General features: G+C 40.1%; 2 protein-coding genes and 1 pseudogene across 22 annotated transcripts in view; 2 read left to right on the top strand and 1 right to left on the bottom strand.

Annotated features, from left to right (window-relative positions):
• The window catches only part of CSPP1 (centrosome and spindle pole associated protein 1), a 113816-nt gene extending 110896 nt beyond the window's left edge, over positions 1 to 2920 (bottom strand). For 14 of the 18 annotated variants that reach the window (XM_059893269.1, XM_010812038.4, XM_005215484.5 and 11 more), the window contains exon 1: positions 195 to 324. Coding sequence is in view for 1 of the 18 variants with exons in the window: in XM_059893268.1 (XP_059749251.1) it covers positions 1560 to 1582 (23 nt within the window). In the remaining 17 variants the exon portion in view is untranslated. Of the gene's footprint in view, positions 1 to 194; positions 325 to 1559; positions 2488 to 2511 lie in introns of those variants that run through there. The other 4 variants (XM_059893270.1, XM_025001590.2, XM_059893268.1 and 1 more) reach the window with 3 other exon arrangements.
• Positions 964 to 22710, top strand: COPS5 (COP9 signalosome subunit 5). 4 transcript variants are annotated; one of them, XM_059893157.1, is made up of 8 exons: positions 964 to 1211; positions 6107 to 6341; positions 7251 to 7379; positions 8017 to 8082; positions 8870 to 8955; positions 13386 to 13497; positions 20378 to 20526; positions 22469 to 22710. In XM_059893157.1, the coding sequence occupies exons 2-8, from the start codon at positions 6156 to 6158 to the stop codon at positions 22551 to 22553; spliced, it is 813 nt and encodes a 270-aa protein (XP_059749140.1). In that variant the 5' UTR covers positions 964 to 1211; positions 6107 to 6155; the 3' UTR covers positions 22554 to 22710. The 4 variants fall into 4 exon arrangements, with proteins under 4 accessions (XP_059749140.1, XP_024857228.1, NP_001179068.1 ...); XM_025001460.1 differs by lacking the exon at positions 964 to 1211 and adding an exon at positions 3015 to 3136; NM_001192139.1 differs by lacking the exon at positions 964 to 1211 and adding an exon at positions 3302 to 3596.
• Positions 22711 to 22898: 188 nt separating this feature from the next.
• On the top strand, positions 22899 to 23007 carry LOC112449622 (uncharacterized; annotated as a pseudogene).
• The last annotated feature ends 412 nt before the right edge of the window (positions 23008 to 23419 follow it).

Raw genomic sequence — 23419 nt, 5'->3', positions numbered from 1 at the left:
CACAGCTGCTAGACACCAACCACAGCCCGGCGGCCACGAGACCCCAGTACCCAGGGAACCCCACCCCAACCCAGGTAACCCCAGGACCTTGGCCCCCAGTGAGGCCCTCAGCCGCGAACCCAGCCCCGGGACGCTCCTCAAGCCCGGCCACACCCTGACAGGCCCGCTCCCCACCGTGGCCGACGGACGCTTACTCAGCTAAGCGGTCTGGCGTCGGGGAACAGCACAGCGTTCTAGCGAGGCTCTTAGCCGCGGTCCGAAGAAGCGACGGCAGTCGCCCAGCGCGGGAACGGTGTGACAAGCCACCCGGGCTCCGCCTCTCAGGCCGAGCCCTCCGCCCGCCCTTCGCCAACGGCCGGGCGTGGCCCCGCCCCACTGCGGCCGCTGGGCAGAGGCTCGCGGCCGGGGGCGCCCCCTGCCGCCCCGGAGGCCGCATGGACGCCCGGCGGTTCTCAGGGCTCACCCGAATCTGGGCTCGGACTCCGCCTGAGACTGTTGAACTGCCGGAGCCACTTTCCGAGGCTAAACTGATTCTGCCCACTTCAAACCTTCCAAGCCCTAGCTGGCCTCTGTTCAGAGCCTGGGGGAGGTGGGTGGGGGGAGCCTGGAGGGGATAGACAGGGGAAAAGGTAGAGAAAAACTGTTGGCACACCTCTCCGGGCACTATTGCTCCCTCAGGAGTCTGGTCAACGTTTTGTCCTAGACTTTGTTACTAATTTCAAAATACTCAGTTCACCCGAATACTTAGTGGCCATATATCACCACTAGAAAAGAGATCTCTCTCTAGCTTCCCAGGCCAGTGCAGCTAAGGCTCCTTTATCTCAAGTCACCTTGTATGAGGGTTTGAAAGATAATGTCAAAACCGCAGGTGGGGCTGTGGATTCCGTAATTCCTATGTTTGTCTTAACTAAATGTCACACACCTTTCTAGGAGTGGAGGATACAACCCAGAGCAGAGTGCACCCGCTTACAGTGAAAAGGAAAACTTCCAAGTAAACAAACACATTATTTCAATGTGTAACAGCTACAGAAGCACCTACAGACATTTAGATTCGTCGTGGAAGGAAGATGACTGGAAAGAGAAAGAAGTTGAGAATGATTGCATGGTAGAGATCTTTGAGCTCTCTTTTTAAATATTAATATGAGCTCCCAGTCAGAAAAGTAAGGGGAAAGCACTCCAGGCAACGCTGACCACTTATGCAAACTTTCAAGGTAACTAAAAGTTGAAGTTGCGGAGGTGAAACTACCCCCCGCCCTCCCTCTTTATTTTTCCCAGTAATATAAACACTGAGCATCTATGGTAGGTATTAAGGATAAAACAAGGAATAGAGACCCGGTCCCTGTGTTTTGGAACTTAGAATCTAGTGTGGAATGGGGAATAGGAGAAGAAAGAAGGATACCTAAAAACAAGCAAATAAATGAAATAATTAAACACTGTATTAACTCTTCAGATCAGATCAGATCAGTCGCTCAGTCGTGTCCGACTCTTCGCGACCCCCTGAATGCAGCACGCCAGGCCTCCCTATCCATCACCAACTCCCGGAGTTCACTCAGACTCACATCCATCGAGTCAGTGATGCCATCCAGCCATCTCATCTTCTGTCGTCCCCTTCTCTTCCTGTCCCCAATCCCTCCCAGCATCAGAGTCTTTTCCAATGAGTCAACTCTTCGCATGAGGTGGCCGAAGGACTGGAGTTTCAGCTTTAGCATTATTCCTTCCAAAGAAATCCCAGGGCTGATCTCCTTCAGAATGGACTGGTTGGATCTCCTTGCAGTCCAAGGGACTCTCAAGAGTCTTCTCCAACACCACAGTTCAAAAGCATCAATTCTTCGGCGCTCAGCCTTCTTCACAGTCCAACTCTCACATCCATACATGACCACAGGAAAAACCATAGCCTTGACTAAACGGACCTTTGTTGGCAAAGTAATGTCTCTGCTTTTCAATATGCTATCTAGGTTGGTCATAACTTTCCTTCTAAGGAGTAAGCGTCTTTTAATTTCATGGCTGCAGTCACCATCTGTAGTGATTTTGGAGCCCAGAAAAATAAAGTCTGACACTGTTTCCACTGTTTCCCCATCTATTTCCCATGAAGTGGTGGGTGACAACATATTCCCCCTAGATTAATTCGGTTTAGGGGACAGAAGTGGTTCCACAGTGGAATGTATAAGATTAAACTGTAAACTGTTTCAAGAAGTGGGTACTGGACACTTGGCAAAACACTAATAGCTCTTATAGATGTTATTTTTACAAACGCGCCAAAAGGCACGATCATAGCCATACACAAGTTTCCATGGCCACCTTGAGACGCTAGAGAACGCCCCTCTAGGAAAGTTTTGCGCCAAACCACTACAAGTCAAAGGGCTTTACGCATGTGCAATGATTCATCTGGAAGTAAACTAGGATGCCATGTTATCATTCTCTCAAAAGCGGCATTCGTAACTACTTCTATGTCTACTTTTCCATAGACATCTTTTTTGGGGGGGGGGGGGCTTTCAACAATCTTAAGAGTACCTGCTGCTGCTGCTGCCACCAAGTCGCTTCAGTCGTGTCCGACTCTGTGCGACCCCAGAGACGGCAGCCCACCGGGCTCCCCCGTCCCTGGGATTCTCCAGGCAAGAACACTGGAGTGGGTTGCCATTTCCTTCTCCAATGCATGAAGTGAAAGTGTAGTCGCTCAGTCGTGTCCGAGTCCTAACGACCCCATGGACTGCAGCCTACCAGGCTCCTCTGTACATGGGATTTGCCAGGCAAGAGTACTGGAGTGGGTTGCCATTACTTACACCCACGTAAAAACAGTTCTTTGCCCCATTGCAGCTTCTTGGTGGCTCAGACGGTAAAGCGTCTGCCTACAATGAGGGAGACCCGGGTTCAATCCCTGGGTCGGGAAGATCCTCTGGAGAAGGAAATGGCAACCCACTCCAGTACTCTTGCAGGGAAAATCCCATGGACGGAGGAGCCTGATAGGCTAGTCTATGGGGTCGCAAAGAGTCGGACACGACTGAGCGACTTCTCTCACTCCCATTTTTAATATGGCGGAAGCCGAACCTGCGCAGAACGAACAAGGAGGGACAATTCCAGTTTCTGGCATAACGTTACATGCCCTTCTTCCGGTACAGAAGGCTATACCATTCCCTAGGTAACTACTGTTTTCGTCCTATTTCACACATATAATTTTCCAAGATAGTAAGTTCTCTTTTCAGTAATGAGACGACTCCTCTGCCTCTTAACTATTGTGTAACTGCTGTGTATATAGCCGCGTCCCCCAAGGACCCCCGCCATCCCGCGGATGGTCCGTACCAACTTCACCTCCGGTGCTGGGTGTCATGGCTGCCCCGAGAGCCTAGTGTGAGTTTGCACCTGCGGTGGGGTGGGTCCGGAGCCCACGCCCGAAAACCTAGCGAGATAAAGTTGCGTCTCGATTGTGGAGGCGACAGCTTATCAGATTCCTCGGCGATGGCAGCTTCCGGGAGTGGCATGGCCCAGAAAACGTGGGAGCTAGCCAACAACATGCAGGAAGCCCAGAGTGTCGATGAAATCTACAAATACGACAAGAAACAGCAGCAAGAAATCCTGGCGGCGAAGCCCTGGACTAAGGAGTGAGGAGGTCCCTGGCGAAACGCAGGGGAGGGAGGGGTGGCGGGACTTTTAAGAGACCCAGGGGCAGTGAGAGTTGGGGATAGAGAGCTTGTCTTTCCCTCTGCAGCAAGGAGGAAAAGGAATCGTCTAAGAAATTTTATTTTACCTTTTTATCCCCGCAAATAAAGCGTAAGACCCTCCACTGGGGCTTGCTTGATTCCCCCTTTCTGTCTCGTTTGCCTTGGGAGAATGGAAGAGGAAAACGACAAGCGGTAGTTTGGGCTTTCACTTCTCAGCCCCCGTATTGTTAGAAATACTCCACACTCTGCCTTGAACCTTGTGTCGATATACACTTTGTTGGGATCTTCAGCTGATTTCAGACTGGGACTACAGCTATCTTCAGATATTGAGTCAATCCAATGGTCTCTAAAATAATTATGCGCCAGCTTTTTTTAGTCTGTAATCTTTTATATCTATAATTGCTTCTTTTTTGCTGGTAATTATTTCAGAAACAACAAAGAGGCTCTACTCAGTCTTCCACAATGTTTACTCCACCATTTTTTTACAGAAGCTGTAAATTTTATCAATAGAACTTAAGGTTTTTTGCCCCTTAGCAAAACTCATGTGTCCCTCGGAGTGATGACAGGTCAAGATTTCTTTGCAGCGGTATTTATCCTTTCCTGACAGCAGATAGTGTATGGAAAGAGTAAAAAGGTCAGTCTCTCTAATGGATAGACAGGAAAGCGGTGGTCAACAACAAAAACCATTTCATCTGTCTCACAGGTTTTTCCAAGGCAAGCTTTACCTGTGGGAATTCAGATTCAGCAGTGTTTACTGAGTACTTAACTACAGGCTGAGTTTTGAGCTGGGAATTTGCATATGTCACTTAATCTTTATGACAACGAAGTATTTTTATTCCTTTTCTGCATATATGAAAACAAGCAAATATAGTAAATAACTTAGTTCATAATTACACAGAGGCAATGAATTCTTAAGTGAACAACAGTTAAGACCGAAAATCAAATCTCACAAGTATAACTAATTAGTTGAAATTTACTTATCTTTTTTATCTGTAAAAGAGAAAAAAGACCTATCTGTTGGTGATGTTATAAAGATTAGATCAGGGCATGTATAAAAAAGGGTCTAGAATGTATGTAATAGAAGCACAATAATGGACTTTTTTTGCCAGTAGATAGAGGAGTGAAGATTTTAATTCATGTCTTGACTTCCAAGGTCAGGTCTCTATATTTTTCATCTGTGATTGAAATCTGTGGGCAGACATTTTAAAAAGACTTCTCAAAGACACTGACACTCTTTACAGACTGGTTATTTTGCCTGGTTGTCTGCTATTTCTATAGCAGGCTGCATACTTAGATTGATATAGCCTATTGAATATTTTAAATTATCAGCCTCACTGTGTCATTGTATCTCCAGTTACAGTCATCCTTGCTGTCTTTGGCTACATCAATGAGACTGAAGTGGAATTTTATTCAACAGTAGTTTAGTCACATACACAGATGACAAACTGAAACACTGATCACAGTAGGACTAAAGCTTTTAAGGCTACATTTTACATTTTTAGACTGATACCACAAAGAGAAGCTACAACCCTCAACACATTGTACTCTCAGAGTACTATAAAAGATAGGTTAATAATGCAGCTAGCACTTAAAAGGGAGAAGGCAATGGCACCCCACTCCAGTACTGTTGTCTGGAGGAGCCTGAAATCCATGGGGTCGCTAAGAGTCAGACATGACTGAGTGACTTCACTTTCACTTTGCACTTTCATGCATTGGAGAAAGAAATGGCAACCCACTCCAGTGTTCTTGCCAGGAGAATCCCATGGACGGAGGAGCCTGGTAGGCTGCAGTCCATGGGTTCGCACAGAGTCGGACACGACTGAAGCGACTTGGCAGGCAGCAGCACTTAAAAAGTTTTGTATGTGTCAGGCACTAAGCCATGCACTTTACGTACATTATTTTATTCATTTCCTCCAAACAACAACTCTATGAACAGGCACAGACATTAAGTGGTTGTCTCAAGGTTACAGCCAGGATATGGCAGTAAAAGGCTTCAAACCTAGGTAGATGGATGTCAGAGCCTACATTCTTAACTGTTAGGCCTGGAAGGTTAAGTGGGAGAATAATGAGGCAAAACGGACCAACCAGGGTCAGAAACCTAGATTTGGTGATTCCAAAATTAATGGAGAAAAAGTCTATTGAAATGGTCGTGTGATTCCCTTCTGTCTACTCAAATAGCATATTTTAAAATTATTTCATACTTTTCCCTTCCCCCAATGGGAAGTAATTTGCAGGATTATGTTTATCATTTCCATCCCCCTTCAGGAACTCTGTCCTTTTCTACTTTGTTTTTCTTTCCCTCATTCTATATATATATACGCTTTCTCCCCATTTCTTCAGTGTAAATTGCTTCAATACTTATTTGTTAATCTCCACAAAAACTGTACAAAAACTGTCTTACAATTGTACTTGTATAAGAAAGTTAATTACACCATGCCTTTGTTTTGTAGTCACCATTACTTTAAGTACTGCAAAATCTCAGCATTGGCTCTACTGAAAATGGTGATGCATGCCAGATCAGGAGGCAACCTGGAAGTGATGGGCTTGATGCTGGGCAAGGTGGACGGTGAGACCATGATCATTATGGACAGCTTTGCTTTGCCAGTAGAGGGCACTGAAACGCGAGTGAATGCTCAGGCTGCTGCATATGAGTACATGGCTGCATACATAGAAAATGCTAAACAGGTAAAAATGCTGTTCCCTAAAATTTGGTTACTGCAAGTTAAGAGTCTCATAGTTTTGAGTTTCTAAACTTAAAACTATCCTCCTACATTAGAGTTTATATTTTAAGTTATTCTTAACTATATGTAACATATATGAGATAAGCATGGATTTTTTAAAAATTCTCAAGAGAGTAGATCTTAAAAGTTCTCATCACAAGGAAAAAAAAATTGTAACTGCATGTGGTGTTGGATGTTAACTGTACTTACTGTGATCATTTCACAGTATATACATATATTGAATCATTATGTTGTACATCTGAACGAATGTCTATATATATTATACATATATAAACTATATCTGAGTTTTTAAAAGAAATTATAATTCTCATATTCATTATGTGTTTAAAACCAAAAAATTGTAAACAACCTAAATGTAACTGGATATCAAGCTGATTAAATAAATTATATCCCACACAATGAACTGCCAGCCAGCCTTTAAAAGGTAGCTATCTATATGTTTATTTATGTGAAACAAATCCAAGAATATTTTGTTGAGTGAAAAAGCAAAGTGTAGAATACTATTGGTGGTATGCCATTGTGTGTTTTTATTAATCTACATATATGCAAAGAATATATTCTATATGCAGAGAGTAACTCTAGAAGATAGGTGTGTAAACCTATGACAGTAACATCTGGGCTGAGAGACTAGTTGAGGGGAAGGAGGTGGAAGGAGACTGAATGACCTTATTGTACATGTATCTTATTAATTTTGTGCCTTGAGCATGTATTATCTAAAAAAAAATTTTTTAAGCACCATATGCTATAATTATTCTGCATACTGTTATTTAACTGTAGGGCTGTCTAGACAAATCACAAGCATCTCTAAGATTAAACAAGAACCTCAAGCTCCTTTGCTCTCTTCATTTGTTAGGTTGGCCGCCTTGAAAATGCAATTGGCTGGTATCATAGCCACCCTGGCTATGGCTGCTGGCTTTCTGGAATTGATGTTAGTACTCAGATGCTCAATCAGCAGTTCCAGGAACCATTTGTAGCAGTGGTAGTAAGTATTTTTACAACCAGTTGTAATTAATTTTCATGAAGATTTACTAAAGCAGGTATACAGGGAAATAAAAACAGTATGGTAAAGAGCAAGGGTCTGGTGCCAGCCTAGGTTTGAGTCTAAATTCCACTTCTTTGTAGCTGGGACTCTGAACAAGTTATGTAACTTCTATGCATCTTTCCCCACCCTCTGTTAGATGAGAATGTACACAGCAGCTGTGTCTCAGTTCCCTGCACACAGTGGGCATTTGGTCGATGTTGAGTGAACTGATTGAATCAGGAAATTGCTAGAACAGCTCTTGCTATGCTTAAAGTATTTTAGATGTAATTCAGGTTACTCTAAGGAAGGTAGAAATTGTTCATCTGTTTAAAAAGACTTCTGGAAGAGATGAGCAAATCTGTAATTAATACTCTTAAATAGTATAATAACTAGATCTAATCTCTAAATAAATGATGAGATTTCCATATTTAACCATTCTGTTGAACTTCTGTGATTTTCCAATTTGGTTATTTTTTTTCCCTATTGGTTATTTTTAATTATGTGTGTGTGCCTATAATGTTATATGTACATATGTATTTCTAGGCTTATAATGTTTAAACAAATAAGTCAGCAGATATTAAATATATCTTTCTTGTAGATTGACCCAACAAGAACAATATCTGCAGGGAAAGTGAATCTTGGAGCCTTCAGGACATATCCAAAGGTAATTTGAAAAATTCCTAGTTCTTATAGTTTTTCAATTTTTAAATATTTGGTTTATTTTTAAAGATGTGTTATAGTTAGTATCTCATTTTGTCCTAAAACAATTTAATGGTATTTACAAAATAGAAGCCCAACTACCACAAATTGTCTTTAGCAAAAAAGTAATACATTTGTGCTGCATGTTGTTAATTCTACTAGAAAAGCAGTTCTTTTGTTAATAAGGATTTGTGCGTCATGGCCACCTTCTATCTACTGCAAATCTGAAATAGATATGAGCACAAGTGAATATCACCTAAGGACAAGAAAAATTAATCTATAAGCCAAATCTAGCCTTCAGCCACCGATGGGGTTGAGGAAGAGTATAAGCAATAACGGAGAAGGCAATGGCACCCCACTCCAGTACTCTTGCCTGGAAATCCCATGGATGCAGGAGCCTGGTGGGCTACAGTCCATGGGGTCGCTAAGAGTCGGACACGACTGAGCGACTTCACTTTCACTTTTCACTTTCATGCACTGGAGAAGGAAATGGCAACCCAATCTTGTGTTCTTGCCTGGAGAATCCCAGGGATGGGGGAGCCTGGTGGGCTGCCGTCTATGGGGTCACACACAGTCGGACACGACTGAAGTGACTTAGCAGCAGCATAAGCAATATACTTTTTTTTTAATTAGGTGTTTATGTTCAGTAATTGGCTCCCCCAAATGAATGTTTCTGTAAACAGAAAGTCACATAGAAAACATGTTTTTCCTCTGTTGTGTTTAAGTCTTCTATTTTCTTCATTTTTGTTTAGGGCTACAAGCCTCCGGATGAAGGACCTTCTGAGTACCAGACCATCCCACTTAATAAAATAGAAGACTTTGGTGTACACTGCAAACAGTAAGTCATTTAAAAATGTATCTGATGCCAGAATCATCATAAGAAACCTCAAAGATCGTCCAGACCAAGCCCCTAATTTTATAGATGAGAAAAAAATTCAGGTGAAATGCATTTCATAATACCTTTTAAAATAATAGTAAGAATATATAAATTTAGGATAATGTTTGAATCTTTATTAACAATTGTTTTAATCTAACATGTTATCTGCCTTTCACCCATCTATATACGTTTTATCAATGTATAAGATACTTGGCCTGTTGATGAAAGTAAAAGTTGAAGGAAGCTGTATGCAGAGCCAGCCTGACGCTAGCAATTTCTACAGCCCTCAATGTACCCAGTTTCCACATAGCAAAAGTTATCCCTAAACATTTTTACTCCAAGAGTTAAAGAAGTCATACTAAAAACTACTTAATTGTATACTCCTTTAAAACAGTGACTTTCATGCTATGTGAATTACATCTCAATTTTTTAAATCGGTAAACCAGTGAAGACAATTTTCTCCACCTTCTAAATACATCACCTCTCTTACTATCACCTTGACCCAGGCCACAGCCATCTGGAACTTAAATCAGAGCACTAGCCTTCTAGCTAGTCTTCTTGCTTCTGCACTTCACCCCACCCCTTAAAGGGCTTTTGTCAGCCAAACAGATTCTGTTAAAATATAAGTCTGATCATGTTTGTCCTTCTCAGAGTGATTTCCTGTCTCATTAAGAATAAGATCTATAGTGCTTACCATGGACCACACAACCCTATGTAGACTGGCCCCTACAATCGTTCTGAGCCCATCTCAGGGACTCTACTTCTTGTCACTAAGCCTTTGCTCTGTCTGTTCTAGCCATAGTGGCCTCATGGTTTATCAGATGTACTAGGCTGGCTCCTGCCTTAGGGCCTTTGCACTTGCTAATCCTTCTGCCTGGAACATTCTTCATTATTTCCATGTGATTCACTATTTCAGTCAACGAGTGTCTGTTTAAGGGTCACCTTAACAGAGAATGTTCCTTGATCACCCTATTTCAATTAGCACTTTCTAGTCACTGTTACCTTTCCCTGCTTCATTTTTCTTCTTAGCACTTGTGACCATCTGATATGTTTTTGCTTCCTTTATTGACCTCATTAGAATGTGAACTTCATGAGAGAGAAATCAATTCACTGCTATATCCTAACAATTAAAATAGGGCATGGCACATAGAAGTGTGGGCACCCCCCTAAAAAAAAAAAAGTTTTGCCTGATTACTACTGTCCCTTTCTCCACATCTCCTATCCTAACTTCAAGGAATACTTTACTACTCATGTGCTACTACTGCTCTTATTTTTCTGTTTAGAATTCCTAGAAAATACCAGAATTTCTAGAATTTAATTTTTAAATATGTCTGATCCTTGGCATACTTCTGGAAAAAAAGATTTTTATTTTATTTTCATTTATAAACCAATGAGAGGTTTGTAATTAAATCTCTTAATTTGCTCTACTGAAAAGAATTTAAGCCATTCCTATTTGAGAGAATTGCTCCTAAGCATGAAAACACCTTTGCTGTAATACTTTCACTTTCAGAGTTAACAATTTTTTTCATTTATATTGAGTTGCAGTTTCTTTAATACCTACTCTGCTTCTCTCATCACCAGCAGCAGCTTTTGAAACAAAGACCATGAGGCATACTGTGCTTCCTATACCCAAACAAACCTGCATTTCCTGTTTTTTTCTGAGAAATGAGCCTCTCTAAGAGGAGTTGCTGCTTTCTAACTACCTGCATTGCTAGAGCCTAGAATTTTGAACCTGGAATAAGTAGGATGTTCAAAGATACTCTCTTACTTAGGACCAGTTCCTAAATAAAGAGTAAACTTTTTTTAATAGGGCAAATAAGTTGCTTATTTTTATTTCAAATCAATGAATCATAGTGCCAAGTTAAGAGCAGACTCATAGATCATTTCCTAAATCATCTGACAATGAGCTGTAATTTGTAGTTTACACTGATCTTTTTTCTTTCCTATTTTAAATTCTAGATCATAATCCAAAATTTGTTTTCAACATAGAATCTAATACAGATATTAAATATATTTAACTTTGAAGAGCCTTAGTAAAAATAGGACACAACAGATTTTTAAAATTACCTTGTATGTTATCAATGTTATACAAGCTCATAGTTTAAAGAGTCACTGGTTCTATGAAAATACCATTCCCTTTCCCCCACCCCCAGAGGGAATCACTTCAACTATTATAGCTATACTCCGTTTAAGTATTTACCCCATTAACTTCAAACAGCATGCTGATAGTGCTACTTCTTGATTTTCAGTTCTAGGCAGTATCTATTATTGACTTCCTGTACAGAAGATGAGGATTTAGCTCCACGAGTAATTTTGAATATTCTTCTTGCTTTCAACTCTGCTACTGAGATTTGCAGCTAATATTAGACCAAAAAATTTCATTGCATCAGCCTACGGAATTAAGACAGTAATAACATTAAGGTGATCCACAAATTTTAAAACATAAAAGTCTATTCTAGACCCTCCAGTTTGAGCTCCCTTATTTTCCATCCTTTATAATCTACATCTTTTGCTCTACTCATCCTCTCTTTCCCCTAAAGTATCAGAGGTACAACCTGTCATTTCTAAAACTGACCTTTCCACCTGAGCCCCTGCCTCCTCTCCCCATACCTAACTGCCTCAACTCCCAGGGCTTCACTTCTTAAACAAGGTCTTAAATGTCTACACTCTGGATATAATAATAAATTAGACCATGAGGTTTTGATAACAGACATAATATCATATACTTTTGCTGCCACTTTCTGTGGTGTTGAACAAGTCTCTACTCTAGAGTTGTTTCTTCTGCCTAGAATGGGAATAATAAATCTTTCCTTTTGTGGTTGTAGGGAAGATTAAATGAGTATATATAAAGCGCCAGGACATAATAAGTGGCTCAAGAAATACACTGTTTCCACGTCCCACTTCCACATTTCACTATAGCTTTTCATCTACACATATGCAGGGATATCTTATTTATAAAGCCCTTACTTAGAATTGTCTTTAAATTCTTACTCTTTTTAATCTTTTCATCTACACATATGCAGGGATATCTTATTTATAAAGCCCTTACTTAGAATTGTCTTTAAATTCTTACTCTTTTTAAATTTCTTCACTCCTGAATTGAAAGAACACACATTTCTGTTCATCCCTGTGCCTTTATCTTCGACAGCACTAACCTGAGAGTGAGGCCTTTTTCTCCTGACATCTGCTTCACTGCAGTGGCATCCTTTGCGGTCTCCCTGCTTCCCATTTCTCCTCTGACACATCTTACCACAGCCGGCCTTCTCAAACACTGATATAAACGGCTGTATCACTGATCTGCTCAGACACCTTCCATGAGTCCCAAGTACCTAGAAGATAATTTCTTAGCCTTATATGTAATGTCTTCTGCTAGCTAGACCCCAACATAGCTTCCTAGATTTCCCTTACAAAATCCTTCTGCTCCCTCTAAACTTACCAGGCAGACTGATTAACTTCTTGTTCCTTTCATGACTTTCCTTTTTGTGAGTTAGGGCTCTCTGCCTAATGCTTCCTCCTTGCTCTTAACATAGCCACACTATAGACTCATGTTAGGGTTACTCGAAATCCTGCCTTTTCCCTGGAGCTTCTCAGGCTGTTCTGTCTATACTAAGAATACTCATTATTGTTAACATTTAATTGGCAGATGATTCATTTTAAATATGCACTATAGCATCACTTACTATTATTCAATATATATCATTGTATTTGTAACTTTCCATGGATTCATCCCACGTGTCCCATGAAAATGGTAAGCTCCTTAAGGTGAAGAAGTCCCTTCTGTTTCTTTGTAACATAGTGACATAGTTAAATATTTCTTTCTTTAAAAAAAAAAGTTTTTCAGACATTTAACCAAATTTCCCTTGATTATAAATTAGGCACCTTTAGAAGCAGCAGCAATTCTTTTAAAATATGCTTTAATGACCAACCTTAAAGTTTTGCTTTTCCAAAAAGCAGTTGTTCCTAATTAGGGGATTAGAAAGGAGGAATCGAGAATCCACATGTCATTTTTAGTATTTTTAAAAGCCTAACAAAAGTAATAGCTAACCTTGGAGAGGGGAAGTTCATTACCGTTGGCTGAAATTTATGAAGTCAGTGGCATGGGTAAATACATGTCATTCAGAATTTTTGATTAGTTATTAATAATTTTTTGAGAATTTCCGGGCTTTACAGAGGGGAGAAATATAACTAGAGAATATTTGCTTAACTGAATTGCAACCACCCCTCTGAAGAGTAAGAAAACCAGTTACTGTTATTTACCTGTTATTCTGTTGGAAAAAATTAAAGCATGACTATTTGGATATAAAATGTAATTAACTTAAATTTGGCCATAACCTTTATGTGATGTGGTTGAATGTGTTTTACTTACTAGATTTGTGGTTTTGTTTCATTAGATACTATGCCTTAGAAGTCTCATATTTCAAATCCTCTTTGGATCGGAAATTGCTTGAGCTTTTGTGGAATAAATACTGGGTGAATACGCTGAGTTCCTCTAGCTTGCTTACGGTAAGTACTATGCTTGCGAGGAATGTGTCTGAATTTTATCAATCTATATAAGTTGTTTAATGTCTGAAAGTCTTTTTTATGGAAAGACTGACTTTGCCAAGATGGTGGGCTTGGGAGCAGATTCTGTATGACCAGAGGCCAAGCTAGGATCTGTATTGTGTACTATTGAGACCAGATGAGGGTGAGATCTACCTCTGACTGAGTTAGAGAAAAATGCCAATAGTGTTCTTTGTTGTGTGTCTCAGGTAGCACTCTAGTTACAAGTGACAGGAGACCCAACCAACCTGGCTAAAACAAAAAAGAGAATCATGTAAGCTGCAAAGTCCAGGAATACCAGGAGGAGGGCTGACTTCAGGCACAGCCTGAGTTTGCATTCAGACAATATTATGAGGTCTTGGTCTTCCTTTCTCAGCTTTGATTTCAGGTCAGTTGGTTTCAGTTTCAGACTTCATGTGAAATCAAGATGGCAGTATTAGCTTAGACCTCCCAATTCCACATTCAAAAGAAAAGATCAAGATACACAACACACACATACACAGACACATACACACCACTCAACATATTCCCCGGCAAAGCCTCACTGTGTGTCTGAGTTTGTAGGTCACATGCCTAACCTTAAACCTGCTCTGTGCCAAAGGAATGAACACCATGAGTAGTTGAGCCAAGGCAGTCCGTCACTGCTTCACTTCTGGGCTGGAGTAGAAGAAACTCTCCAGAGCACTTGGACTAAGAATGTCCCCCAAAGAAATCAGAATATCACTACCTTATAGCAAGCAGATGCTGCTACCACCAAAAAAAAAATGAAAAAGTCAATATTTTCCAATATATCATTAAAATCTAATACCTAGAAGAGGACAGAAACTTCTGTCTAGATCTTAGTTAAGGAACAGTTTTGTTTATCTTTTTTTTTTTTAAAGTAAGCCACTTCATATAGTACAGTATAGCATAGTGGTTAGAACCACTAAATTTGGACTAAGATAAACTCAGTTCACAAAGAAGTCTGCCATTTTACTAGCTGTGTGTGACCTTCACAGCATTATTTAATGTGTCTGAGGCTTTCTTGGGCCCGAAGATGATAATACCCACATTGTTAAGTACACTGAGAATTATATGAAATATATATAGTAATTAGCAAAGTACTAGGCATATAATAAGGCAATGGCACCCTACTCCAGTACTCTTGCCTGGAAAATCCCATGGGCAGAGAAGCCTGGTAGGCTGCAGTCCATGGGGTCGTGAAGAGTCGGACACGACTGAGCGACTTCACTATCACTTTTCACTTTCATGCACTGGAGAAGGAAATGGCAACCCACTCCAGTGTTCTTGCCTGGAGAATCCCGGGGACAGGGGAGCCTGGTGGGCTGCCATCTATGGGGTCGCACAGAGTCAGACACGACTGAAGCGACTTGGCAGAAGCAGCAGCAGCAGCAGGCATATAATAAAGCCTCAATAAATTATTTTTTGCTCATTTGATTCATTGCACTCATGGATAAAAACCTCACTTGAGCATATTTACTATGATTTTTTTTCTTCTTATCCTCAACAGTCAGAAATAGTAAATTAGAAAGAGGGAGAGTGATCATAATAGCAAACATTTATTAAATGTTTTCTGTCTATCTAGCACTGCTAAATGCCTCATGTGTCATGTTTCCTTAGAGGCAAGTATGCTGATAGCAGCCAGAAGTGACACATGATGGCATGGGCAGGAAGCAGTAAGACTGGAGCTATCTGAACCTTTGTACAAAAGCAGCCAGCTCTGCTTACTCAGCCTGTGGCTGTCCCTGTATTCCAGCACTGTATATACTGAGGACATTAATAATCAAGAAAAGGTTAAATTATATTTCCTCCTTTTTTGTGTGTAGTTTAATACCTAGTACATTACAGCATTCTAAGAAAAAAATATATAAATAAATGTATGTCATCTCTTTCCCTTTACAGCTAAAGCATGTAATCTAAAAGCTACCAGAAAAAAGTTTTTTTTATTTATATTAGTTTTCTCTGTTTGAAATGTAATTGGTTTCTTTTTTCATTTTCATAGTATAACTGTTTCTGCCATCCCACATTTTTGTATATGCAGCTAAATCTTCTAGATGTGAAGTGATCTACAAACATTAGAGTTTTCTCCAAATCTGTTGGGGAAGGATGTATTGGTGACCTAAACCATTTAGAAAAAGTGAATATAATTGCATGTTTAAAAAATTATGTTTGTAAAATCACTGGAAAGCTGGTAGCATTTTAAAGGGCTTTTTATAGTAACTATGATGACAGCAAATGTTTTTAAAATGTCTTGTGACTGAACTGTACTGCCTTTACAGTATCTTACAGACTGAATAAAGAGAATAACATAAAGATATTCCAGTAGAAACTTTTAAAAAATATTACACTTAAGTACACTTAAGTGTACATATGTGATTATTAAACTTTTGGTTTTAAAAATATATGAAATATCAGCAGTATATAGAATATTTCAGTTTACCAAATGTGGGTGTGAATGTGCTGACTGTTTGTGACCCTGTGGACTGCATATAGCCCACCAGGCTCCTCTGTCCATGGGATTCTCCAGGCAAGAATACTGGAGTGGGTTGCCAGGCGCTCCTCCAGGGGATCTTCCCAACCCAGGGATCAAACCCGTGTTTCTTCAGATCAGATCACATCAGTCGCTCAGTCGTGTCCGGCTCTTTGCGACCCCATGAATCGCAGCACGCCAGGCCTCCCTGTCCATCACCAACTTCCGGAGTTCATTCAGACTCACGTCCATCGAGTCTGTGATGCCATCCAGCCATCTCATCCTCTGTCGTCCCCTTCTCCTCCTGTCCCCAATCCCTCCCAGCACCAGAGTCTTTTCCAATGAGTCAACTCTTCGCATGAGGTGGCCGAAGGACTGGAGTTTCAGCTTTAGCATCACTCCTTCCAAAGAAATCCCAGGGCTGATCTCCTTCAGAATGGACTGGTTGGATCTCCTTGCAGTCCAAGGGACTCTCAAGAGTCTTCTCCAACACCACAGTTCAAAAGCATCAATTCTTCGGCGCTCAGCCTTCTTCACAGTCCAACTCTCACATCCATACATGACCACAGGAAAAACCATAGCCTTGACTAGACGAACTTTTGTTGGCAAAGTAATGTCTCTGCTTTTCAATATGCTATCAAGGTTGGTCATAACTTTTCTTCCAAGGAGTAAGCGTCTTTTAAATTCATGGCTGCAGTCACCATCTGCAGTGATTTTGGAGCCCAAAAAATAAAGTATGACACTGTTTCTACTGTTTCCCCATCTATTTGCCATGAAGTGGTGGGACGGGATGCCATGATCTTCGTTTTCTGAATGTTGAGCTTTAAGCCAACTTTTTCACTCTTCACTTTCATCAAGAGGCTTTTGAGTTCCTCTTCACTTTCTGCCATAAGGGTGGTGTCATCTGCATATCTGAGGTTATTGATATTTCTCCCAGCAATCTTGATTCCAGCTTGTGTTTCTTCCAGCCCAGCGTTTCTCATGATGTACTCTGCATATAAGTTAAATAAACAGGGTGACAATATACAGCCTTGATGAACTCCTTTTCCTATTTGGAACCAGTCTGTTGTTCCATGTCCAGTTCTAACTGTTGCTTCCTGACCTGCATACAGATTTCTCAGGAGGCAGATCAGGTGGTCTGGTATTTCCATCTCTTTCAGAATTTTCCACAGTTTATTGTGATCCACACAGTCAAAGGCTTTGGCATAGTCAATAAAGCAGAAATAGATGTTTTTCTGGAACTCCCTTGCTTTTTCTATGATCCAGCAGATGTTGGCAATTTGATCTCTGGTTCCTCTGCTTTTTCTAAAACCAGCTTGAACATCAGGAAGTTCACGGTTCACATATTGCTGAAGCCTGGCTTGGAGAATTTTGAGCATTACTTTACTAGAGTGAAATTGTGCGGTAGTTTGAGCATTCTTTGGCATTGCCTTTCTTTGGGATTGGAATGAAAACTGACCTTTTCCAGTCCTGTGGCCACTGCTGAGTTTCCCAAACTTGCTGGCATATTGAGTGCAGCACTTTCACAGCATCATCTTTCAGGATTTGGAATAGCTCAACTGGAATTCCATCACCTCCACTAGCTTTGTTCGTACTGATGCTTTCTAAGGCCCACTTGACTTCACATTCCAGGATGTCTGGCTCTAGGTCAGTGATCACACCATCGTGATTATCTGGGTCATGAAGATCTTTTTTGTACAGTTCTTCTGTGTATTCTTGCCACCTCTTCTTAATATCTTCTGCTTCTGTTAGGTCCATACCATTTCTGTCCTTTATCGAGGCTGTCTTTGCATGAAATGTTCCCTTGGTATCTCTGATTTTCTTGAAGAGATCCCTAGTCTTTCCCATTCTGTTGTTTTCCTCTATTTCTTTGCATTGATTGCTGAAGAAGGCTTTCTTATCTCTTCTTGCTATTCTTTGGAACTCTGCATTCAAATGTTTATATCTTTCCTTTTCTCCTTTGCTTTTCGCTTCTCTTCTTTTCACAGCTATTTGTAAGGCCTCCCCAGACAGCCATTTTGCTTTTTTTGCATTTCTTTTCCATGGGAATGGTCTTGATCCCTGTCTCCTGTACAATGTCACGAACCTCATTCCATATTCATCAGGCAGATCTATCAGATCTAGGCCCTTAAACCTATTTCTCACTTCCACTGTATAATCATAAGGGATTTGATTTAGGTCATATCTGAATGGTCTAGTGGTTTTCCCTACTTTCTTCAATTTAAGTCTGACTTTGGCAATAAGGAGTTCATGGTCTGAGCCACAGTCAGCTCCTGGTCTTGTTTTTGCTGACTGTATAGAGCTTCTCCATCTTTGGCCGCAAAGAATATAATCAATCTGATTTCGGTGTTGACCATCTAGTGATGTCCATGTGTAGAGTCTTCTCTTGTGTTGTTGGAAGAGGGTGTTTGTTATGACCAGTGCATTTTCTTGGCAAAACTCTATTAGTCTTTGCCCTGCTTCATTTCGTATTCCAAGCCCAAATTGCCTGTTAGTCCAGGTGTTTCTTGACTTCCTACTTTTGCATTCCAGTCCCCTATAATGAAAAGGACATCTTTTTTGGGTGTTAGTTCTAAAAGGTCTTGTAGGTCTTCATAGATCTGTTCAACTTCAGCTTCTTCAGCATTACTGGTTGAGGCATAGACTTGGATTACTGTGATATTGAATGGTTTGCCTTGAAAACGAACAGAGATCATTCTGTTGTTTTTGAGATTGCATCCAAATACTGCATTTCGGACTCTTTTGTTGACCATGATGGCCACTCCATTTCTTCTGCGGGATTCTTGCCCGCAGTAGTAGATATAATGGTCATCTGAGTTAAATTCATCCATTCCAGTCCATTTCAGTTCGCTGATTCCTAGAATGTTGACATTCACTCTTGCCATCTCTTGTTTGACCACTTCCAATTTGCCTTGATTCATGGACCCAACATTCCAGGTTCCTATGCAATATTGCTCTTTACAGCATTGGACCTTGCTTCTATCACCAGTCACATCCACAGCTGGGTATTGTTTTTGCTTTGGCTCCATCCCTTCATTCTTTCTGGAGTTATTTCTCCACTGATCTCCAGTAGCATATTGGGCACCTACTAACCTGGGGAGTTTCTCTTTCAGTATCCTATCATTTTGCCTTTTCATACTGTTCATGGGGTTCTCAAGGCAAGAATACTGAAGTGGTTTGCCATTCCCTTCTCCAGTGGACCACATTCTGTCAAATCTCTCCACCATGACCCGCCCGTCTTGGGTTGCCCCACAGGCATGGCTTAGTTTCATTGAGTTTAGACAAGGCTGTGGTCCTAGTGTGATTAGACTGACTAGTTTTCTGTGAGTATGGTTTCAGTGTGTTTGCCCTCGGATGCCCTCTTGCAACACCTACCATCTTACTTGGGTTTCTCTTACCTTGGGCGTGGGATATCTCTTCACGGCTGCTCCAGCAAAGCGCAGCCATTGCTCCTTACCTTGGACGAGGGGTATCTCCTCACCACCGCCCTTCCTGACCTTCAATGTGGGATAGCTCCTCTAGGCCCTCCTGCGCCCACGCAGCCACGGCTCCTTGGACGTGTTTCTTAAGTCTCCTTTTTGGCAGGCGGGTTCTTTACCAGTAGCACCTCCTGGGAAGCTCATGTGAGTATATAGCAATACTCTTTAAAAAAAATTGTGTTTATAGCTAGGTGGAGGGGATGGTAGGTATTTTCTTTTATATATATTTATTTATTTATATATATATATATACACACACACACACTGCTCTACATTTTCCAGATTTTCTGTATAACTATTAATTTTGTAATTAGAAAAGCTAAAACACAAATGTAATTTTTTAAATGTGTTATAAGTACTAATTCTGGAAGTTCAACATGAAAAAGTAACAAAATTAGCTAACAATTGTTAAGCTTTTGCTAGGTGTCATCAACAGTCCTACAAGCTTTGTATACATCACTCACAATAGCTTTAAGGTAGAAATTATCACCCTCCTCCCCCATTTTCACAGGAAGTCTGAAAGGCACAAAAAAGTAAAGGACCTCTCCCAAGGCCTCCCAGCTAATCTGCAGGAGGACCACAATCTGGACTCAAATCTGTGTACTTCAAAGCCTCTCATAATAACAAATTATTAGATTTAAGCAGTCGAAAAAGACAATTCCAAATTTAATCTTTAAACTATAAAAGGGTAAAATTTCTATATTCAACTGCTTGAGCTTTGGAATCAGTTTTTGCAAGTATAATTTGACTTCTTATTTCACTGACTATCCACTTAGATTTCATAGTAGAATTATTTGTAAATGAAATACTATATATGGAAGAAAATTTACATATGTATATTTTTGTATGTGATAGACTAGTATTGTATACTGATACAATATCATTTTCCCCATAGAATGCAGACTATACCACCGGGCAGGTCTTCGATTTGTCTGAAAAATTAGAACAGTCAGAAGCCCAGCTGGGACGAGGAAGTTTCATGTTGGGTTTAGAAACACATGATCGAAAGTCAGAAGACAAACTTGCCAAAGCTACACGAGACAGGTGAGAGCAAATCTATTCCTACCCCCAACTTTTTTTTTTTTCTCAAGATTTGTAAATAACAGGATTCAAATTCCTTACAGTTCAACCTATAACTTACAGTGGTACCTAAATGTTAACCTTTAAGGTTGTCAGATGCAGGTTTTAACTTTGAAAATTTAGGCGACAGGTAAGATAGGTAAGAATATTTGGAGAAGGAAATGGCAACCCACTCCAGTACTCTTGCCTGGAAAATCCCATGGATGGAGAAACCTGGTGGGCTGCAGTCCATGGGGTCGCTAAGAGTTGGACACGACTGAGCGACTTCACTTTCACTTCTCACTTTCATGCATTGGAGAAGGAAATGGCAACCCACTCCAGTGTTCTTGCCTGGAGAATCCCAGGGATGGGGGAGCCTGGTGGGCTACCATCTATGGGGTCGCACAGAGTCGGACACGACTAAAGCGACTTAGCAGCAGCAGCAGGTAAGAATATTAAAGGCTTCTGGGTCTAGGTGATGTTGTGAAAAACTCCCTTTCACCTTTTCTAGCTTCAGCCATAAAGTATAAGAAAGAAAACCAGTCCATTGCTGGGTCTTTAAACAAAAACCAAAACAAAACTTTGCAAAAAGATGTCCTAATCTATTCTAATATAATCCTTTTGTGAAGGATTAAATTAGGATTTCTTAAGTTTATCAAATTTCAAATTTTTATAAAGTTTTAAGCCCTAAATATCAGAGAAATGATTGTTATCTCTCAATTTATTTTTCTGAAATAATCCTTTATATAGTAATTTAGTATCTCAAATCTCAGTAAAGAATTTATTAAGAACAAACTTGATATAACATATGAAATAATTACATGATCCTTCAGATACATACAGAATTGGGAAGTAATGTAATATTCACTTTCACAAAAATTTGAATTTTAATATGACAGGGATAGAGAGGAAAGGAAGACTGTGTTGACATCTATATAAATCACTATCTTGGTATCCATTTTGAGAAGAACTAAATTAGTTGATAGGAAAGAAAAGAGAGAGAGAAGGCCGAAATGTGTTGGAATAGAAGCTATCTTGGGTTAGAATGACCTCATTTATTTCTTCTCTGTGAGTAATAAAAGGTATAAAGATAGCAGCCTGGATAAAAATCACATTTTTCTTTGACATTAGGGCTTACTTTTGATACTTGCTCTGAATATGTCATTTTGCTCATCTATCTTTATATGTGTCTGATTTATAGTTTTATCTGCATTTACATCTCAATTTCTTAAGAAGCAAAAATGTGACTGTGGGAATGTAACTGTATAGGAAGAAAAGTAGGAAGGAGAAGAGTAATGGTACAATAGTAGAGAATTTTCCTTTGGGCGTAATTTTACAAGAATTGCATCTTTTCTGAATATTGGTGGGTTTTTTTTTTATCAGTTCTAAAATCTAAGTCCTTCATCCACTAATCTGACTTTACCTTTGCGTTGTTTGAAGGATGTCTCTGATTTTTCAGGAGAAAAAAGCATAAGGTTCATTAAAATCATTTTTAAAAACAATTCCAACTAATGAACAACAAGGAAAAGCAGATTTTAGTATAATATTGGAATCAATCTATATTTCTGAATTATAAATAACTTTAGTAACCTTCTAAAATAGAACTTTTCCAAAACCTTTTCACAAATAATAAAATAACTTTTGAATTTTATCAGATATTTACATTGTCATTCTTTTGGGAAAATTTAGTAAGTAGGAAATAATCAAAATACATGCAGAAGGCTAAAAATCACTATGGTATACTATAGAGAGTAAACTGTAGATTGGTATGGTATACAGTATGTTTTGCAGAGTATGAATAGAACCAGAATCATTACTAGGGGTGCAAGGATGGAATTGGGGGGGGTGGGGGAGGGGGCATGGAAGTTGCACGTTTGAAACAGTTCTCAGTTCTTGTGACATTATGTGATCTGTTTTTTCTTTCTAGCTGTAAAACTACCATAGAAGCTATCCATGGATTGATGTCTCAGGTTATTAAGGATAAACTGTTTAATCAAATTAACATCTCTTAAACAAGCACCAAGTAGTACTTTTGCCTGAAAGCCAGTATGAGGAAAAATACTCAAGTAACACTTTAAAACCAGTTACCAAAAATCTGATTAGATGAATAAGGTGCTCTGAAGGTGTCCTGGATATTAACATCCTATAATAAAATTCTTTAAAATGAAATTGTTCTTTTGTTGTTTTGTGGGAGGGGTTACATTCTTTTTCTAGTATCAATGTTTTAAAATATGAGGGAAAGAAATATTAGAACTTTTCTGTTTTAAAAGAGTCTTGCCTGTTTAAATTAGTCAAAGGATTTCAGCATTTCACTTGCTGTACTATCAGAGCCAGTTCAGTTTGCCTAAGCCTTCTTTATCTACGGCCATACCACCCAGAACGCACCTGATCTCCGAAGCTAAGCAGGGTTGGGCCTGGTTAGTACGTGGATGGGAGTCTGCCTGGGAATACGGGGTGCTGTAGGCTATTTGGGGGGCTTCCCAGGTGGTGCTAGTGGTAAAGAACCAGCCTCCCAATGCAGGAGATGTAAGAGACACAGGTTTAGTCCCCAGGTCAGGAAGGTCCCCTGTAGGAGGGCATGGCAACCCACTCCAGTATTCTTGCTAGAGAATCCTATGGACTGAGGAGCCTGATGGGCTACGCTTCATGGGGTAGCAGAGAGTCAGACCCGACTGAAGTGACTTAGCATGCATGCATGCAAACCTTCTTTTGATCTATTAGTAAAAGTACAATTTAATATAACATTTTTATGTTCCAATAAAACATTAACCAAGTCACACCATAAATTATTTTCCTGAAAGTCAAATAAGTCATTTGAGACAGAGTCTAGCACAGGTACCTAAGTCGTTAAAACACTCACCAAGTGCCTTTACTGAAT

The sequence above is a fragment of the Bos taurus genome, chromosome 14 (assembly GCF_002263795.3).
Source record: "Bos taurus isolate L1 Dominette 01449 registration number 42190680 breed Hereford chromosome 14, ARS-UCD2.0, whole genome shotgun sequence".
In the NCBI taxonomy this organism is placed as follows: domain Eukaryota; kingdom Metazoa; phylum Chordata; class Mammalia; order Artiodactyla; family Bovidae; genus Bos; species Bos taurus.
This window is presented reverse-complemented; position numbering and strand designations above follow the sequence as displayed.

Bases quoted from the DNA above. Each gene is read 5' to 3' on its own strand.
- COPS5 (NM_001192139.1), top strand. From the start codon at position 3,454: ATGGCAGCTTCCGGGAGTGGCATGGCCCAGAAAACGTGGGAGCTAGCC. The intron at 6,342-7,250 runs GTAAAAATGCTG...TTCATTTGTTAG, and splicing joins ACATAGAAAATGCTAAACAG to GTTGGCCGCCTTGAAAATGC. The intron at 7,380-8,016 runs GTAAGTATTTTT...TCTTTCTTGTAG, and splicing joins AACCATTTGTAGCAGTGGTA to ATTGACCCAACAAGAACAAT.